We start from the raw sequence: 17,879 nt of genomic DNA, 5'->3' as shown, positions 1-17,879 counted from the left end.
ATGGAGATCAGACAAATGCTCTTGAATTTATTTATTTATTTTTTGAGACAGTGTCTGTCACTGAACCGGGAGTCCACAGATGAGCTAGACTGGCTAGACGATGAGCTTCCAGGCTCTCCCCAGGTGCTAGAGTTACAAACTGAAAGCCACCTGGTGCTGGGATCCAAGCTAAGCCTTCATGCTTATACAGCAAGCACTCACCAACTAAGTTATCCGCACAGCCCCAACTTTCTATTTCTTCTCTGCCTTTCTGTGGTGGCCGGGTCCTCCAACGTGATTGAGACTATGAATGAGTATACAGAAAACTGTCTCCTCACTCCCAAATTCTGAGGGAATATATTAAATATTGCACTATTTAATATGATATTAGTTATAAATTTGTCCATAAAAACTTTTTCTTGAAATGTCATCTTTTTTGGTTTCCAGAGTGTAAGATATGCTTAGATAAAATTTTTCTTCATAAACTTTTCCTGCTTAAGGTTCACCAGACAGTGAGTTTACTGGCTGATAGTGCCATGAGTTTATAGAACTCATAGTGATTTCTATCTTCAAATGCTGCTCTGCCCAGGAATACAGTCAGAAATGCCTTTACACTGAATCCTGTTTCTCTCATGCTTTGCTCTATTCAAGCTGCGCTGTATTGCGAAAATTTTTATTGCTGTCTTCGTATTCACTAATTTTTATCTTCTATTGTATCTAACTTGCTTTCAAATCGGTCTGCTGTATTTTGAATCCTCCTTTACCCTCTGTGTCTCTCTCTCTTCAAGACAGGGTTTCTCTATGTAGCCTTGGCTGTCCTGGACTCACTTTGTAGACCAGGCGGACCTGGATCTCAGAGATCCATCTGCCTCTGCCTCCCTGAGTGCTGGATTATAGGTGTGCACCACTGTGCCCAGCTGTATTCTGAATCTTATACATTGATTTTCATAATTCTAAATAGTTGACTTGTCATAATAGACTCCATTCTCTATTGGAAACTTTTCTTGCCATAATATGTCATTTCTTCCCATAATACGTCATTCAGTTATTTTCAAGTTCTTTTCTGGTTACCTCAGTATCTGTGCCAAGTTTGTTTCCTAGGACTATCTAGGGGTTTTTGTTTGTTTGTTCTTTAATTCTATGTTGGATACTGAAGATAAAGAACAAATAGTTCCAAGTAATAGTGTCTATTACAGTGTTTCCTATCTTCTTAGGAGGAAAGTGGGTAGATGAGCCCATCTAGAAAGCTGAGTTGGGTCAGGACTAGGAGAAAGTAAACAACAACAAGAACAAAAAGGAATCCCAACCTCCCCAAGTCTTTCAAAAAGTCTTACATGTTCCTGGAGTACAAATGAACATGGCAATACCAAGAAAGACTGACAGTTCTCAAGCCCTAACATGCATGCTCCACAGAGTTTCAGTTGAGCCTGTATTCTACAACCCTGAAAAGGTTAAAATAACAACTATCTCAAGGGAGAGCGAGACTCTTCGTGATAAGCTATCCATCTTTTTGAAAAAAGATAAAAGTCTTGTTATGTAGACCAGGCTGGCCTCAAAGTTACGATACTCCTGCCTCAGCCTCCTGAGTGCTAAGATTAAACACACAAATGCAGGGCTGGCAAAAGAATGTCTGCAGCAAGAGGATTTCAAACGAGCTGCTGAATCTGGAGGCAGCACAGGAAGCGAGGTACTTCGCCAGAGGGCACACTCAAGTTTACAGCTCCACAGTACGTAAGTCACCAAATTTTTACTAAGCCAGGCCATCCCTTGCTTTGGGGCTTGCCTTACATCTCAATAATTTCACTAGGTCTGTATATATTCCAATCACTCAGTGTGCTTCTCTTGAATCTAGAATTCAGTCTCTCTGGGCCAACCCTGATCCTCACTTCCCAGAGTGCCTTCAGAAAAGACCACCAATGACTGTCAGCTCACCTAAGAATTGCTCTTCACTGCCCACCATTTTTAGTTCATCTAGTTCCTACACCCACAGCTATCAGATGTCTTTAAAAATATGCGTTTACAACTTATCCTTTTCTGCTCACCTTATAGTTGAATGCTGGCCTACCATGACCAATTGTACCTTAACTGGCACGAGAAATCCTCCGATATTAACTTACATTAATCAAGTGCAGGAGGCTCCAGTTTAAGCTTAGTTCTTTCTTCCTCCTCCTCCTCTCTTCTTTTTTTTTTTTTTTTTTTTTTTTTTTTTGGTCTATACTAATTTCAAAGTGATCTCATCTAGACTCATGATTTTAAATACTAGCTTCATTGTGATGCCTGCCAAATTCACATATGCAGATCAAAACTTCTTTCCAGACTGAACACTCTCATTCTAGTTATTTCTCGCCATCTCTGCTTATGTATCTTAAGGTATTTCAACTTTAAATTTCAAACAAAATCTTGGTCTGATACATTAATAAGTCTTCAGCGTTAAGTCCTGACACTTCAACCCATAGTTCCTTCTCATCGGAATGAAGGAAACTATCTTTCCGGTGCTCAACCCCAAATCCTGATGTAATCTCTGGCTTTTCCCTCACTACACATGCACGTATGGTGGTGTGAATGAGTATGGCCTCCACTGGTTCATACATGTGCATGTTTCATCCCTAGTCTGGATTATCTGGAAAGGTTAGGAGGTGTGGTCTTGGAATAGGTATGGTATTTTTGGAAGTCAAGTGTGTTGCTGAGAGTAACCTTTGAGGTTTCAAAAACCCATGACAGTTTTTGATCTTAGCCATTCTGATGGGTGTAAGGTAAAATCTTAGGGTCATTTTGATTTGCATTTCCCTGATGGCTAATGAGGTTGAGCATTTCTTTAACTGTTTCTCTGCCATTCGATATTCCTCTTCAGAGAATTCTCTGTTTAGCTCTGTACCCCATTTTTTAATTGGATTACTTCATTTTTTGCTTTTCAGCTTCTTTAGTTCTTTATATATACTTTATTAGCCCTCTGTCAGATATAGGGTTGGTGAAGATCCTTTCCCAATCTGTAGGCTGTTGTTTTGTTCTGAGGACAGTGTCCTTTGCTTTACAGAAGCTTTTCAGTTTCATGAGGTCCCATTTATTGATTGTTGCTCTTAGAGCCTGTACTGCTGGTGTTCTGTTAAGGAAGTTGTCTTTTGTGCCAGTGAGTTCAAGGCTCTTCCCCACTTTTTCTTCTAAGCGGTTTAGTGTGTCTGGTTTTATGTTGAGGTCTTTGATCCACTTGGACTTTTGTGCAGGGTGATAAGTATGGATCTTTGTGGAGAAAGGGGAACCCTCCTCCACTGCTGGTGGGAATGTAAACTTGTACAACCACTCTGGAAAGCAATCTGGCGCTTTCTCAGACAACTAGGAATAGCACTTCCTCAAGATCCAGCTATACCACTCCTAGGCATATATCCAAAAGATTCTCAAATACACAATAAGGACATTTGCTCAATCATGTTTGTAGCAGCCTTATTTGTAATAGCCAGAAGCTGGAAACAGCCCAGATGCCCCTCAGTGGAGGAATGGATGCACAAACTGTGGTATATCTACACAATGGAATATTACTCAGCAATAAAAAACAAGGAAATCATGAAATTTGCAGGTAAATGGTGGGATCTGGAAAAGCTCATCCTGAGTGCTAGCCCAGAAGCAGAAAGATGCATACGGTACATACTCACTCATATAGACATATAATATAGGATAAACTTACTAAAATCTATACACCTAAAGAAACTAATCAAGAGGGAGGACTCTTGCTAAAATGCTCAATTCCTATCCAGAAAGGCAAAGAGGCTGGACATCAGAAGAAGGAGAAAAGAGGGAACAAGTCAGGAGCCTGACACAGAGGACCTCTGAAAAGCTCTGCCCTGCAGAGTATCAATGTAGATGCTGAGACTTATGGGCAACCTTTGGGCAGAGTGCAGGGAATCTTATGAAAGAAGTGGGAAACAGTAAGATCTAGAGAGGACAGGAACTCCACAAGGAGAGCAACGGAACCAAAAAATCTGAGCACAGGGGTCTTTCCTGAAACTGATTCTCCAACCAAGGACTATGCATGGAGATAACCTAAGACCCCTGCACAGGTGTAGCCCATGGCAGTTCAGTATCCAGTGGGTTCCATTGTAATAGGAACAGGGACTGTCTCTGACATGAACTGATTGGCCTGCTCTTTAATTACCTCCCCCTGAGGGGGAAGCAGCATTACCAGGCCACAGAAGAAGACAAGGCAGCCACTCCTGGATGAGACCTAACTGACTAGGATCAGAAGGAAGGAAAAGAAGACCTCCCCTATCAGTGGACTTGGGGAGGGGCATGCATGCAGAGGGTGGAGGGATTGGGATAGGAGGAGGGAGGGAACCACAGGGGGGATACAAAGTGAATAAAGTGTAATTAATAAAGAAAAGAAAAGAAAACAAACAAACACAAACCCATGACAGGCCCAGTGACTCTGTCTGTCTGCCTGTGGATCAGGATGTAGCTCTTATCTACTCTAGCGCTATGCTGCCACCATAGTATTAGTGGACTAACCCTCTAAAACCACACGCTGGTTAAGTCCTGTTTAGTCCAGATTAGCAGGAAGCATACACTGACACACATACATGCTGAAAAATGTCTTCTTACTGTCAACTGCTTCAAATATTCTTTCATTTTTACCTAACAAAAAGAACAGGTAAGACGTTTTGTAATGACAAGATTCTTAGCAGAGTATTTTACTAAGATCAAAACTAAAGACATCCATTCTGTTAGCCTGTGTCTCTTTATTGGGGAATTAAATCTGCTAATGTTGAAAGATGTTAATAACCAATGATTACTAGTTCTGTTATTTTGATGTTGGTGGCTGTAGTGTGTTTGTATATTTCTCTTCTTTTGGTTTTCCTGAGGTGGAGGGGAAAGAGGGTGGGAGGGTGGAACAGGGAGGAGGGGAGGGAAAACAATATATAAATTAAAAATAAATTAAAAAAACCTAAAGGCATATTAATACATGGATGAGGAAAGCACAGAACTTTACTCTTAGAAGGCTTAAAACAGTCATAGCATATAGAAAACTTTCAAGTTAAAAGGACCTGGAAATTTAATTCAATCAAATATATATGTATGTTCATACATGATTTATATATATACACATATATGCATATATATGTATGTATATATACTCATATATACATATAACCATTTGGGAGATGAGCAGATGCTTATCAGTCTCCATGTGGATCTCGGAGTAAGGGGAACATGGGCCACCTCTGTCATGAACTAGGTTGCCTGCTCTTTGATCACTCACCCCTCATGATGCAGCCTTGCCAGGCCACAGAGGAAGAGGATCCAGGCAGTCCTGATGAGACTTGATAAGTTATGATAAGTTACAGAGAACTTCCCCTTTTCAATGGACTAGGGGAAGGGGATGGAGGGAAGAGGAAAGGAGGGTGGGACAGGAAGAATTGAGGGAGGGGGCTTTAATCATGATATATAATGCATAAATTGTGAAAAAAAATAATAAAAAGTAAAAACCTATAAAGCCCCCCCCCCAAAAAAAAAAAAACCCACTGAGCTATAACAAAACATAACCATACCAACACTCAAGTAACAAAACAAAAGTACTCTGGCCATGCCTTTTCTCAAGTCTCTGGGCTACCAGAATAAAATAACTATAAACTTCTCATTTATCTGAATTTCCTCAGAGTTTTGCTATCAGTGTAAGCATTTCCAAATGAGAAACCTAAAAAAATTACATAAATGAACGTGAATGGTAAGATATTAAAAATTAAAAAATAAAGTGATTGTCAAAACATTAAGAACCAAGCCAAGTATGGTGATACACACCTATAATTCCAGCCTTCTTGGGAGGGTGAGGCAGGATTGTGAACATTAGGCCTGTGTTATACAGACTCTATCAAATATAAGAGAACAGGGTTTTTCGTTTTTATTTTCTTATTCATTTTAATAAAAAGAAAATGGAGCTAGAAATGTGTATTTTTAAAATACTAAACAAAGAAGAAAATGTAATATCAGGATCTTTTTCTTCTACATGAGTTTGTGTACACGCAAGATCAGTTGTGTATAAATAGTCAGTGTACACACATACACAGATATGAACTAACTCTGCCTGCCAAACATTCCCATAAAAAGCCATCTGCTCTTAAATGCTTCGTCTCAAATCTTCCTTCAGAGAAGACCACTATAATTCATACTTGTGTATTAAAGACTGGTATCATTTAGAAACTTTATTCTCAATGAAAATCCCTCAATTTAAAATCTCATTTACTCCTACGACTAACCATGCCACTTAATTCTCTTTGGTTAACTATAAAGATGGGTCTAAAAAGAAGTAAAATTGTTTCAAATCATCAAGTCTTCCCTGAGTGCCACACAGTGCTCAAAAGTTGTGAGCTTGGTTCCAGCTCCCCAGCAATCTCACAGAAGGAAGACATGATGAACATACTTGTCTTAGAATGTCTCAGAGCAAATACTTAGTATTGCAGTAACTGCAAGTTCAGTACAAGTTTACAAAGGCTTAAACAGATTGGAACAGATTGGATTCTGGACTGGGTAAGGGTTTAATTAGGCCCCGATGGCTGAGGGGACAGTATATAAGAGGACACTAAGAATGAAGAAAGGGTAAAAGGAGTCTTGAGGATAACCACTTAATATCCCATCTAGAAACAGTACAAAGAACAAAAGGGGAAATGAAAGAGCAGGTATATGGCCACACTAAAAAGAAAAAAAAAAGTTCCAAGTTGAGTTTTGTATCAGAAGTTAGAAAGTTTGCAAGAGACACAAAATCCCAGCAATTCCCCTAGGATTGGGGGTAATCAGTCTGGTACCAGATTAGTAAGAACAGAGAGCCTCTGCAGGGAACTAAGAGTGCTCTGGTGATCTGAACACTCAGCTGAGCAGAGGATGACAGCAGAAACCAAGGGGAACAGCCTGAAAAGAGACTGGATGTACTCCATGAAGAAATGAGAAGGCAGGAAACCATCAAACCAGGATGTCTAAATCACGGTTCCTATTGCTGTGATGAAAAAACCTGACCAAAGTGACTTGGAGAGGAGTGGGTTTATTTGGCTTACACTTCCAAATCGCTGTTCACCATAGAAGTATGTTAGGGTAGGAACTCAAACAGAGCAGGAACACAGAGGCAGGAGCGGATTCAGAGGCCATGGAAGGGTGCCAGTTACTGGCTTGCTCCCCATAGCCTGCTCCAGATAGCTTACTCAGCTTGTTTTCTTACAGAACCCAGGACTACCAGACTAGGGTGGGAGGATGGCCCCACCCACAATGGGATGGGCTCTTCCCTATCAATCACTAGTTAAGATAATGCCCCACAGGCTTGCCTACAGCCAGGTCTACAGAGGCATTTTCTCAGTTGAGGTTCCTCCTCTCTAATTACTCTAGCATATGTCAAGATGCCATAAAACTAGTCAGCACACTGGCTAAGAGTGGAAAGAAGCCCAACAGTAAAAGGGTTCAAACTGAGGCCATGGTATGAAATTACACAAGAGGATGAAACAACACCAAACAGTAGCAAGAGACTGGACAGAAGGAGGTCTGTCTGAAGGCCCAAGTGACTGTGCTCTAGTAGGATGAATGAGCACCACAGGGAAAAATAATGTAACTGTCAGGAAACGAAGAAAAGATGGGGCTGGCAAAGCAAAGTGATATTTCTTGACAAACAAAAACAAGAAGAAAGCATAGCTATTTACATAGTGAGTTTGAATATATTCATTCATTCATTAAATACATTTATATAAAGTATATATATATATTAACTATTAACACAAAGTTGTGCCTAAGTGAAAATTATGAAAAATTAAAAACTGATTCTGTTTTGCAAAAATTTATAATCTGATTAAGGGGCCAAACATGAGTGATACTGAAAAAAGTATAGCAACGGTAAAACACATCCCAAACTTTGAGTGGGTCAGGGGTTCCAGCTGACTCAACACTGCAAATAAAGACAACAGTAATAGAAGAAAGAAAGTGCTGTGAGAGGCTTCATCTAAAGAAAGCTCCTGGGCCTTAGTTTAAAGATACAGACCTGTCTCTGAAGTAGCTCCTGGGCTAGAAGAAAGGTGAGCTGGCAGGTATTCAAAGTACAGTAACAAGGCTAACTATACTAGAATGTTCTGGCAGCAGAATGGGGCACAGCTCTGGTCCAGGGGAAGCAAGGACATCCTCAAAAGGTAAACTAAACCCAGCCTGTGAGGCATAACAAAGGAAAGATAAGGAGACTCCACCCTGCAATGCATGGGGAAGGCCAGAAAAGGAGGGCACTGAAAGGGCAAAAGAGGAGTGTATGGAGAGTGGCATGGGTGATGCTATGAACTGACATCTCATTCTATTAAAGTCTGTTTGCTCCAAAAGGTAAAATGACATAGAGCCAGGCACTGAGTTCCAGTCAGAGACAGCTCCTGTTTCCCTTACTAGGGAATCCACTTAGATACTGAGCTGTCATGGGCCACACCTGTCAGGGGTTCTAGGTAATATCTATGCATGGTCCTTGGTTGGAGTATTAGTCTCAGAAAAGACCTCTGGGCCCAGATTTTTTGGTTATGTTGCTCTCCTTGTGGAGCCCCTGTCCTCTCCAGGTCTTACCCACTTCTTTCATAAGATTCCCTGTGCTCTGCCCAAAGGTTGGCTATAAGTCTCAGCATCTGCTTTGATACCCTGCAGGGTAGAGCCTTTCAGAGGCCTTCTGTGGTAGGCTCTTGTCCTGTTCCCTGTTTTCTCCTTCTTCTGATGTCCATCCTCTTTGCCTTTCTAAATGAGGATTTAGCATCTTGGCCAGAGTCCTCCTTCTTAATTAGTTTTTTTTAGGTGTACAGATTTTAGTATGTTTATCCTATATTATATGTCTAATATCCACTTATGAGTGAGTATATACCATGTTTGTCTTTCTACTTCTGGGATATCTCACTCAGGATGATCTTTTCTAGTTCCCACCATTTGCCTGCAAATTTCATGATTTCCTTGTTTTAAATTGCTGAGTAGTACTCCATTGTGTAAATGCACCACAGTTTCTGTATCCATTCTTCAACTGAAGGGCATCTGGGTTGTTTCCAGCTTCTGGCTATTACAAATAAAGCTGCTACAAACATAGTTGAGCTAATGTCCTTGTTGTATACTTGAGTATCAGAGGAAGACAACGCAGCCACTCTTAATGAGACCTGATAGACTAGGACCAGAAGGAAGGGGAGGAAGACCTCCTCATCAGTGGACTGGGGGAGGGGCAGGCATGGAGAAAAGGGAGGGAGCTACAGGTGGGAAAGAAAGTGAATAAACTGTAATTAATAAAAATATAAATAAAATAAATAAAGAAGCCTGCACTAGGCAGGATTCTTAAGTGCACCACATTACCACTCAAAGGGTCTTACTGGAAGAACAGAAGAAACAACTCACCTTCCTTAATGGTTTGATGTGCTTTGAGGATTACCCAGCATCCTAGAGAGGATTCATGCATTGCTGCTTTGTGTTAGCTTGGGAAATTGGTTTAAACCTCATCAGGAACTCCACACGTAATGTGGAGGGAACTATTTGGTTATGCAACAGCTACGACTCTGATTTTGAAAACCTATGAATAAGCTGGCCTCTCAAAACCTGGGCATGCTGGCCTACACTTCAGACTTGAGATTACATTACATTACACGACTACCACTTTCAACATCAAAACTGATAGCTCTTTCCTGTTTAAATGTGGTGAAGTTTTGGGATATAATTAATGCTAAACCAAGTTCTATCTCTGTTTCCTCATATAAAACTCCCTTTACTATATACTTAGAGGGAAATGACTTGGTAAAATTTCTAAGATCATGGCAGAATAGCAACTGATAACTTTAGGTAGTCAAGAAGTCATAATCATACCTGAAATCTGATAAATGGTTTAGGATAACGTTTTCTGGTAGGAAATAAAATCCCTTGTAGTGTTTTAACTACCAACTACATGTTTACTGGTTGGGTAAAACTTAGCAGAGGAATGAAATCTACTCTGAGTTGTCAGTCACTATCCAACTCTGCCCTGGATCATTCGGTGCCTCATTTATTAATAGTTACAGTAGAATAATACATGCTTGCTCCTTGCTGCTTTCCTTGTAAAGACCGAGGAAAACACAAGTGCAAGGTAACATGATGATGCTTTAGGCTGGAGGAAAGGTGGCTAAAGGCCAGGCATCACCAGCTTCTGTGAGCACATGAGTGTCTGGAAGGATGGGTACCTGCCTTGCTGCTACTCTGCATAAGCAGTAGATTCTGCCAGTAGCATCAGGGCTCCAGAATGACAGACAGCTCACCTATCAGAATGTGGTACTTGCTACAACTCCCCTCCTACATCCAAAGCCTGACTCTGCATTTTCTTTTCCTTCACTAAACTAGATACTTGGCACAAACCTCCTCAATTAAAACCTCTTTTTACTTTTATGTCTGCATCACGTTCCAATGCTGCCACTCTCCTAAACAATGCTTCCAAAAGGAAGTATGTGCAACTGAAATGCAAATAGAGTAATTCTGCTCCTCTGTTGTAACGCACGGATACCTTCTACAATCTACAGCACAGAGGCCACATGTGTTAGATAAGCTGCAAGGTTCTGCACAGTACAGTTCCTTCTACCTTTCAGTTCTTATGTCTCATCACTCCACAAGTCACACCCCAGCAGTCAGCCGTGCTTATCTCTGTTGACTAAATATCTCTCAAGCCTTCAACTTGTGAATGAAACCTTGCTCATCTCCTGCAGCTTCTGTGTGGCCACCATGCCTAGTACATACTTGTAGGCTGCACTGACAGCAGTGGTCGTAAAGCTGCATCTCTTTTACTAGACAAAGCTCTGTGGAGCAAAGAATCATCTGGGCTTACACCTATATCCCAGTCTCTGGCCATGCAGCAGGCTCACAATATGTATCTGTCAAACCACAGTTCCAACCATGATCGTGAGTCCATTTGATTTCATTATCCAGACCATCATTTGCTATGTTATAGACTTTGCTCTAAAACTTTATTATTTAATGTGTGTGTTTGTCTGCACGCATGTCTGTGTACTATGTATATGCCTGCTACCCAAGGAGTAAAGAAGATGTCAGATCCCTGGAAGTAGTTACAGATGGTTGTGAGCCACCATTTGGGAATCAAATCCGGCTTCTCTGGAAGAGTAACTAGTGCTTTTAACTATTGCACCATCTCTCTAGCTCCAATTTATGTTAGATGACAGATGTGCAGAGGTCAGAAAGCAACTTGTGGGAGTTTGCTCTTTTCTTTTACCCTGTGTGTTCTGGGGATTGAACTCAGGTCACCATACATAGTGGGAAATGCTTTTATCTACTGAGTCCTTTTGGAATTTTTTGAAGGCAGGGTCTCACTCTACAGCCCAGGCTGGCCCAGAACTCACTATGTAGTCCAGGCTGGCCTCAAAAAGACAGTGGTTCTCTTACTTCAGCCTCCAGAATGCCAGAGTATTTATGTGGTTTGCCGTACCCAGCAAGAATCTTACATTCTAAGGATTTAAAAAAAAAAAAAATCCTAGATGAGACACATTCTAATAAAATTATAAACTGTCGTTATGTCACAAAGAGCAAGAAACAATCACTGGGATGAGAAACAGGGATCACATTTTATGTGAAACTCAACTGAGGATGGTCCGCTTGTATGAAGTGTTGGTGGAGAGCATGAAAGCAAGACAGCACAGAAAAGGCTGCCGATGGGGAGATGGGGTAGCTAGCTTTTTAGCAGGAGAACAACAAGAAGACATTTCTCTAGAATGCTACCTAGTGAAACAGGGAGAGTATGTTCACGAGGGTGCTGTTAAGAATAAAGTTTGAACTTTATTCCAAGCACAGGAGAAAGCCATTGAAGGGTCAGCACCGGAAGTTAAGGTGATCTAACTTAAACTCCCAGTGAAGAGCCACTATGTGAATAGCTCTGTCACGTAGGCCAGTGACGTTTCAGCCGAGATCATGCAAAGGCTGTACCTCTGCCTGCCAGGCCAGCGTAGAAGCGGAGAGTGCAGATGTTCGGCCAGCTCCCAGGACAGCAATTGTTTCCCCATCATCGTCCACCACTTTGAAGTCCAGGTCCTCGTTGTACTTTCTGCGTTTCACTTGCCGTCCTGAGCGCCGTTTCTATATGACAAACACACTCATCAGAGCTTCTGTGGGTCAAAAGGAAAACCTTTCACACAAATACCATCATCTACATTTAGTGACAGGAGAAGCAGGATTTTTCAACCTCCAAAGGGAACCTTTTATTCTTTTAAGAACTAATGTCACACAGCATGGGATATATCTGAGTGAGCGAGAAAGTGATGGTACAATTGCTCAATTGCCTGACCTACTACAAGTGGAACCTCAGAGTCCAGGAAAATATGTTTTAGTCATCAATGGTACTAATATTTTTTCTTCCTTTGTGAGACTTCTAGTGCCAGGAAACAGGGATGGGAGGTGACCTCTAAATTCTGTCTTTGAGAGCCACTCAGATATGGTGCTAGTTTTATTTAGTGTTTTTCGAATTTACATCTCCTAAAAATGTAGTGTAAAAAGTTATTCAATACAAATTTTATTGAGACTTAGACCGAGAGCCTTATAGACTTACAAAGCAGAGAGCGATCTTAAGTGTGACCAAACAGCAAGTCAGTACAGAGGGAGGCATCTGAACAAGCAGCTTAGAACTTTCAGACAGAGCACACAGCAAAGCAGTGCAGTGACACCTTCAAACAGGAAAGCCTGTGGCCCACCTCTACCTAGCACTGGTTCCAAGAAGCAGGAGCACTTTAGGGAACTAGTCACAGGTAGCATGTCTCCACGTTCTCAAACTTTAAATACAAAGGCCAAACAAAAAAATCAATTCCTTTTTTGAGACAGGTTTTTCTGCGTAGCCTTGGCTGTCCTGGACTCGCTTTGTAGACCAGGCTGGCCTCAAACTCACAGAGATCTGCCTGCTTCTGCCTTCCTGAGTGCTAGGATTACAGGTTTGTGCTTGGCTTCCTTTTCTTTTTTTCTTTTTTTTCTAAAATACATTTTTGTGAGCATCCCTCCATATTACTATCACTTCTTCACTGTATCACCTATGCAATGTCTACTGTAACTTGAGGGATTCTTTAAAAAACAAAAAACTTTCCCTTATTTCCACTTAGAAATCATCATTCTACACACTTTTTATTTAATTTTATTTAATCTATTGCAATTTATTCAATCCCAGCTGTATCGCCCTCCCTCAACCCCTAACAATCCCCCCTCCTTCCCTCTTCTACCATGCCCCTCCCCCAGTCCACTGATAGAGGCGGTCCTCCTCCCCTTCTAGCTGACCCTAACCTATCAGGTCTCATCAGAACTGGCTATATTGTCTTCTTCTGTGGCCTGATAAGTCTGTCCCCCCCCAGGGGGCGTGATCAAAGAGCAGGCCATTGAGTCATATCAGAGACAGCCGTGGTTCCTCTTACTAGGAAACCTACATGGAGACTGAGCTGTCATGGGCTACATCTATGCAGGGGTTCTAGGACATCTCCATGCATGATCCTTATAGAATGATAGAAAAATATCTTGCATGCTGGAAGAAACAGGTCACTGGAGGGACTGTATATTACCGAGGCTCCATATTCTCGTTTGCTCTGCTTTCTGTGTGCCATGATATAAATTGCTCTGCTCAGGGCTGGAGAGATGGCTCAGAGGTAAAGAGCACTGGTTATTCTTCCAAAGGTCCTGAGTTCAATTCCCAGCAACCACATGGCTTATCCTATAAACTTTTAACTCTGCCGAATGTCATCAATTCAATATAGTTGCTTTTCTGCCAGCATGGTTAACTAACAGCCACCAGTTCTAGATTTCAGGCTGTGATGTGACTTTTGCTCTGACAGTAGACGAGTTGACTTGTGAATAGCAGGATGTTACAAGCCAATGCCTGCCTAGAGCAAGTGTCAATGAGAAACTCAAGGTGGCCCACCAGTGTGGTCTTATTCTGAACTGTGTCCCAGTTCAGATATAATACCGTTGATATCGGAAAAATGGCACTTTCAAATGTTAAGAGTTCAAGCCCTAGAAAAATTACCTCAGCTTAGAAAAGAAAATCCCCACCAGTACCAAGAACATTCTCTGGCATTTTGTTAAGAACTGGGTTGTTTCAAGTGTTTAGAAACTCCCCTTGCTATTCTGGTATATATAGTATTCTGGTATGTGGATGTCTTATATACACTGGCCTAGTACTCTGAGCACAAAATGACAAAACAGGTTTCTGACTCACAACTTAATTTTCCACATCAACTGCCTCTGAAGACTGGTATGTTCCTTTATTGACAGCAAACATTCTAGGAGCTTATCAACGTAACTCTAAGACCTGGGAATAGCCTGTGTGTGGTCTGTGTATTCCCCCACCAAGACAGTACAATCTGTGTGTAAGGTCAGCAAGCTGCAGACAGAGCACTGGGTGAATGTAAACTAGTCCAGCAGCCATAACATCCAGCGGGTCCCTAGTCACGGCTGTACCTGGCTGTCTGCACACTCGGTGGGCTCCTCAGGACTCTGCAGAGATGGGTTTGGCAGACTCTGATCCAATTCTAAACTCTCCACAGTGGTTTCATTTTTCCTTTTTCCTTTCTTCTTTCTCTCCACTGGAGTTGGTCCTTGCTCCTTGCTAAAAGACATTCAGAATTAAAACTGTTGGGCAGTTGAAAATTCATGATTAAAGCCATAAAATCATACCCTGCAATTCTAGAACAAATGCAGACTTTAATAGAGAACCTGTATTTATTATGATCGAAAGGTATAGAAACATGGGAAAATACACATGCATGCGCTAAGGCAGAATTCACTTTATTCACTCCCCGTAATGACTGTCACAGCTATGACTGATGTTATAGGAAAAAATAGGAATTTCTCTAAAACCTTACTTTAAGTTTAAGGCAACACCATAAATAGGAAGTTTAATTGCTTCACTGACACTAAGAATCATCAAATTCTAACACTGTTCTAAGGTACATGAAAAGAGTGAGATCTTTAATCTGTCATCCTCTTCTTCTGAGTAGATTTTATGTAAAAGGACCAGAGTACATAATAGGTACTCAAATCAAGCACTGCTCTTGACTTTTTGAGCACTGTAGAATTCCCCTACAACCACAGACCAGGGTGGTATATGAAAGATTCCTCAGAGATGGACAGCATATACTGCAAAGACCCACCAAGATCCTGACTCTATGGTAAATTCTTTACATTTGATAAGCACCTTGGTAATGCTTTAAGTACTGAAACTCTGCTATCTCACCAAAGTCAGTGATCCTGACACCAAGCTCAGAACTCATGTACCTCATACAATGCCCAATCCTCTGCAGATGGCTCAATACACATTTGCTTAATAGATATTTTATACATCTCTGATCTCTCTTGTCCTTTCTAGAGGATCTGATTAGGTTCTGTATTCCTGAGTAGTCTTATGCTTTTATATAACACAGTAAGCACTCAATATTTAAGCAAGTCTTTAAAATTTAAGGAATGGATGGCTACATTAATGGAGGGATTTTGGGGGCTGGAAAGATGGCTCAGCAGTTAAGAGCATTAGGGGCTCTTTCAGGGAACCCAGGCTTGTCTCCCTGCACTCACACAGAGGTTTACAACTTTAACTCCACTTCCGCGGTATCTGACGCCCTCTGCTGGCCTCCAGAGGTACTGCATGCAAGTGGTGCACAGGCGCGTGAAGGCAAAATGGTCATGTACATAAATGTCTAATTTTTTTTTTTTTTTGTAGTTAGGGAGATTTGAGAAAGTTTACTTGCACAAAGACACACATAGAATTCTGAAAAATATTAAGAGAGAAAATCAGGAGGAGTAACAATGACTGCAGCTACACTTACATGACAGTACTGAAGGTACAGCTCTAAGGCCTCTGTGTGGATTATCTCCTTTACACCCCACAAGTTATCAGGCAAATAACAGTTTATTGTGAGGAATATGAAGTATAATGACCCTAAGAAATTTCCAGAACTTCCAGGCTAGACAGCAGTGAGGCTACAGTTTGAAGCCAGGCAGATTCAGTCTATTCTTGGAGAACCACCAAGGCGTTCTTGGGTAGTTCTTGGGTATCTGCTGTGCAGCTGGGCTAACAGTGCAGATGCCCAGAAATACTACATGAGAGAGCTGGAAGAAAACATTTAGAGAGTACTAGGCCAGAGAGTTTAGACTTGACCATGTAGGAAGAGGACCATGATGCCAAGTACCTCTAAGAGGATAGGTCTATGATACAGCCAATGAGGGCTCAGGGCTAAGAATGATTTGAAAGACCCAGAAGGAGTAGAAACAGTAAGTTTCAGCAAATGACAGAATGTGGAGGTCAAGGAAAGAGTTAACATAATGGATATTTTTCCATTAGGAGAATTAGATGATGCCATGAAAGGTAAAGGGTGGTGTTCAGAGACAGAACAGGAGTGGGTGCCTGTTTACAAAGGGTAGACCCAGAATGCTGGCCCAGACATCAGTCCTGAATCCTTCGCTCCTCCTAGACCCTGCGAGTAGGCATGTGCAAAGTCTGTCTAATGCTGAAGACTGGACTGTTTACCTACTGGAAAAGTCGACAGCAAAAACTATTTCAATCTAGTCCAAGGATGTGAGTGAAACATAATCCTTTTAGAGGATAATAATCTTTAAAAAGGGATTTGTACCTTCAAAAGAAAAAAAAAAGGGTGGGGGAGGCAAAAAGTTCTATTTCCACGTTTTTAAAATTCTAAACTTCCACAAAACTCTTATTTCAGGTTATAAGCTTCTAATTAAAAAAAAAATTCACACAGTAAACTGGGTGATGGTGGCACAAGCCTTTAATCCTAGCACTTGGGAGGCAGAAGCAAACAAACAAAAACAAACAAACAATAAACCTCAAAAACTTGCACAGTAATTATTTTTACTGGTAAAAATACTCATGCACTGTTTAACTCAATGAAAAGAAGCACAGCTGTGTTATCCATGGTTCCTGCTGCACTTCTTTGGCTATAGGTAAGTTTCTTGGATACAGGTAAGGCTGTGTGGAATTGCAAGCAAGCCTACCACCTTCGAGCTATTACCCTGAGTTCCACAACCTTGACTTCCACAAATGATGGGCTGTGATCTGAAACTGTGAACTGAAATAAGTATTTGTCAGAGTAGTAGCAATGAAAATGGGACAGCTTTACAAGACCTGCCCAAGACCAGGCCTGAAAACATTGCAGCATGGATGGGGGGGATGGAGAGGGGTGTATTTCTAGCTCAGAGGCCACTAGCAATTGATGGCTGTTGAGAGAGGAGGAGTCTGTCTTCTTCAAGAACAGTCCAGAGTGAGTGCTCCATGCCCCACTGGATGGCCCCATACCCATGCTTATATGGGTAATGCTAATCAAGACTGTGGGTAAAAATAAAAGGACATGAAGTTGGGAGGGGAATGTAGGATGGAGTCAGAGAGGAGTTGGAGGAGGGGAGTGGAGGATGAATATGATCTAAAAATACACTGCACACATGCATTAAAATAATCAAAGAATACACAGAAATAACTTAAAATATATACATATCCATGTACTCTTTGATTCAGTTGTGTACTCACAGAATTTTACTTAATGATACCTGCAACAGTATGGAAACATGCATTGCAGGATTTGGTAACTGCAGAAAGAAAAAAAATGAGCATCACTTAAAACTGAAAATCACCTATACACTTATATAAAAGCTGGGCAGTGGTGACGCACACCTTTAAACCCAGCACTGTGGAGGCAGAGGCAGGTAGGTCTCTGTGAGTTTGAGGCCAGACTGTTTCACAGAATGATTTCTAGAGCAGCCAGAGCTAAAACAGAGAAATCCTGTCTCACAAAACCAAACCAAACCAAGAGTCTATATAAAAGAGACTGACTAAATTAGGATATAAAAGTAGAAAACAATACAGCTATTAAAAATAAGTATTCTATAAACTAATAGTGGAATGATTTAAGATACATTAAATAGAAAAAAAA

At 41.2% G+C, this 17,879-nt stretch overlaps 1 protein-coding gene across 1 annotated transcript in view; it reads right to left on the bottom strand.

The window, feature by feature from the left end:
• The window catches only part of Chd6 (chromodomain helicase DNA binding protein 6), a 171,224-nt gene that overhangs the window by 82,030 nt on the left and 71,315 nt on the right, over positions 1-17,879 (bottom strand). Inside the window, exons 4-5 of the mRNA XM_060382903.1 lie at positions 14,404-14,551; positions 11,899-12,048 (exon numbers count right to left, since the gene is read on the bottom strand). Of these exons, the coding sequence (XP_060238886.1) occupies positions 11,899-12,048; positions 14,404-14,551 (298 nt within the window). The remainder of the gene's footprint in view (positions 1-11,898; positions 12,049-14,403; positions 14,552-17,879) is intronic.

Source organism: Meriones unguiculatus, chromosome 4, assembly GCF_030254825.1.
Source record: "Meriones unguiculatus strain TT.TT164.6M chromosome 4, Bangor_MerUng_6.1, whole genome shotgun sequence".
Taxonomy (NCBI): Eukaryota; Metazoa; Chordata; class Mammalia; order Rodentia; family Muridae; genus Meriones; species Meriones unguiculatus.
The sequence above is the reverse complement of the archived record's forward strand: the minus strand, read 5'-3'. Positions and strand labels throughout refer to the sequence as shown.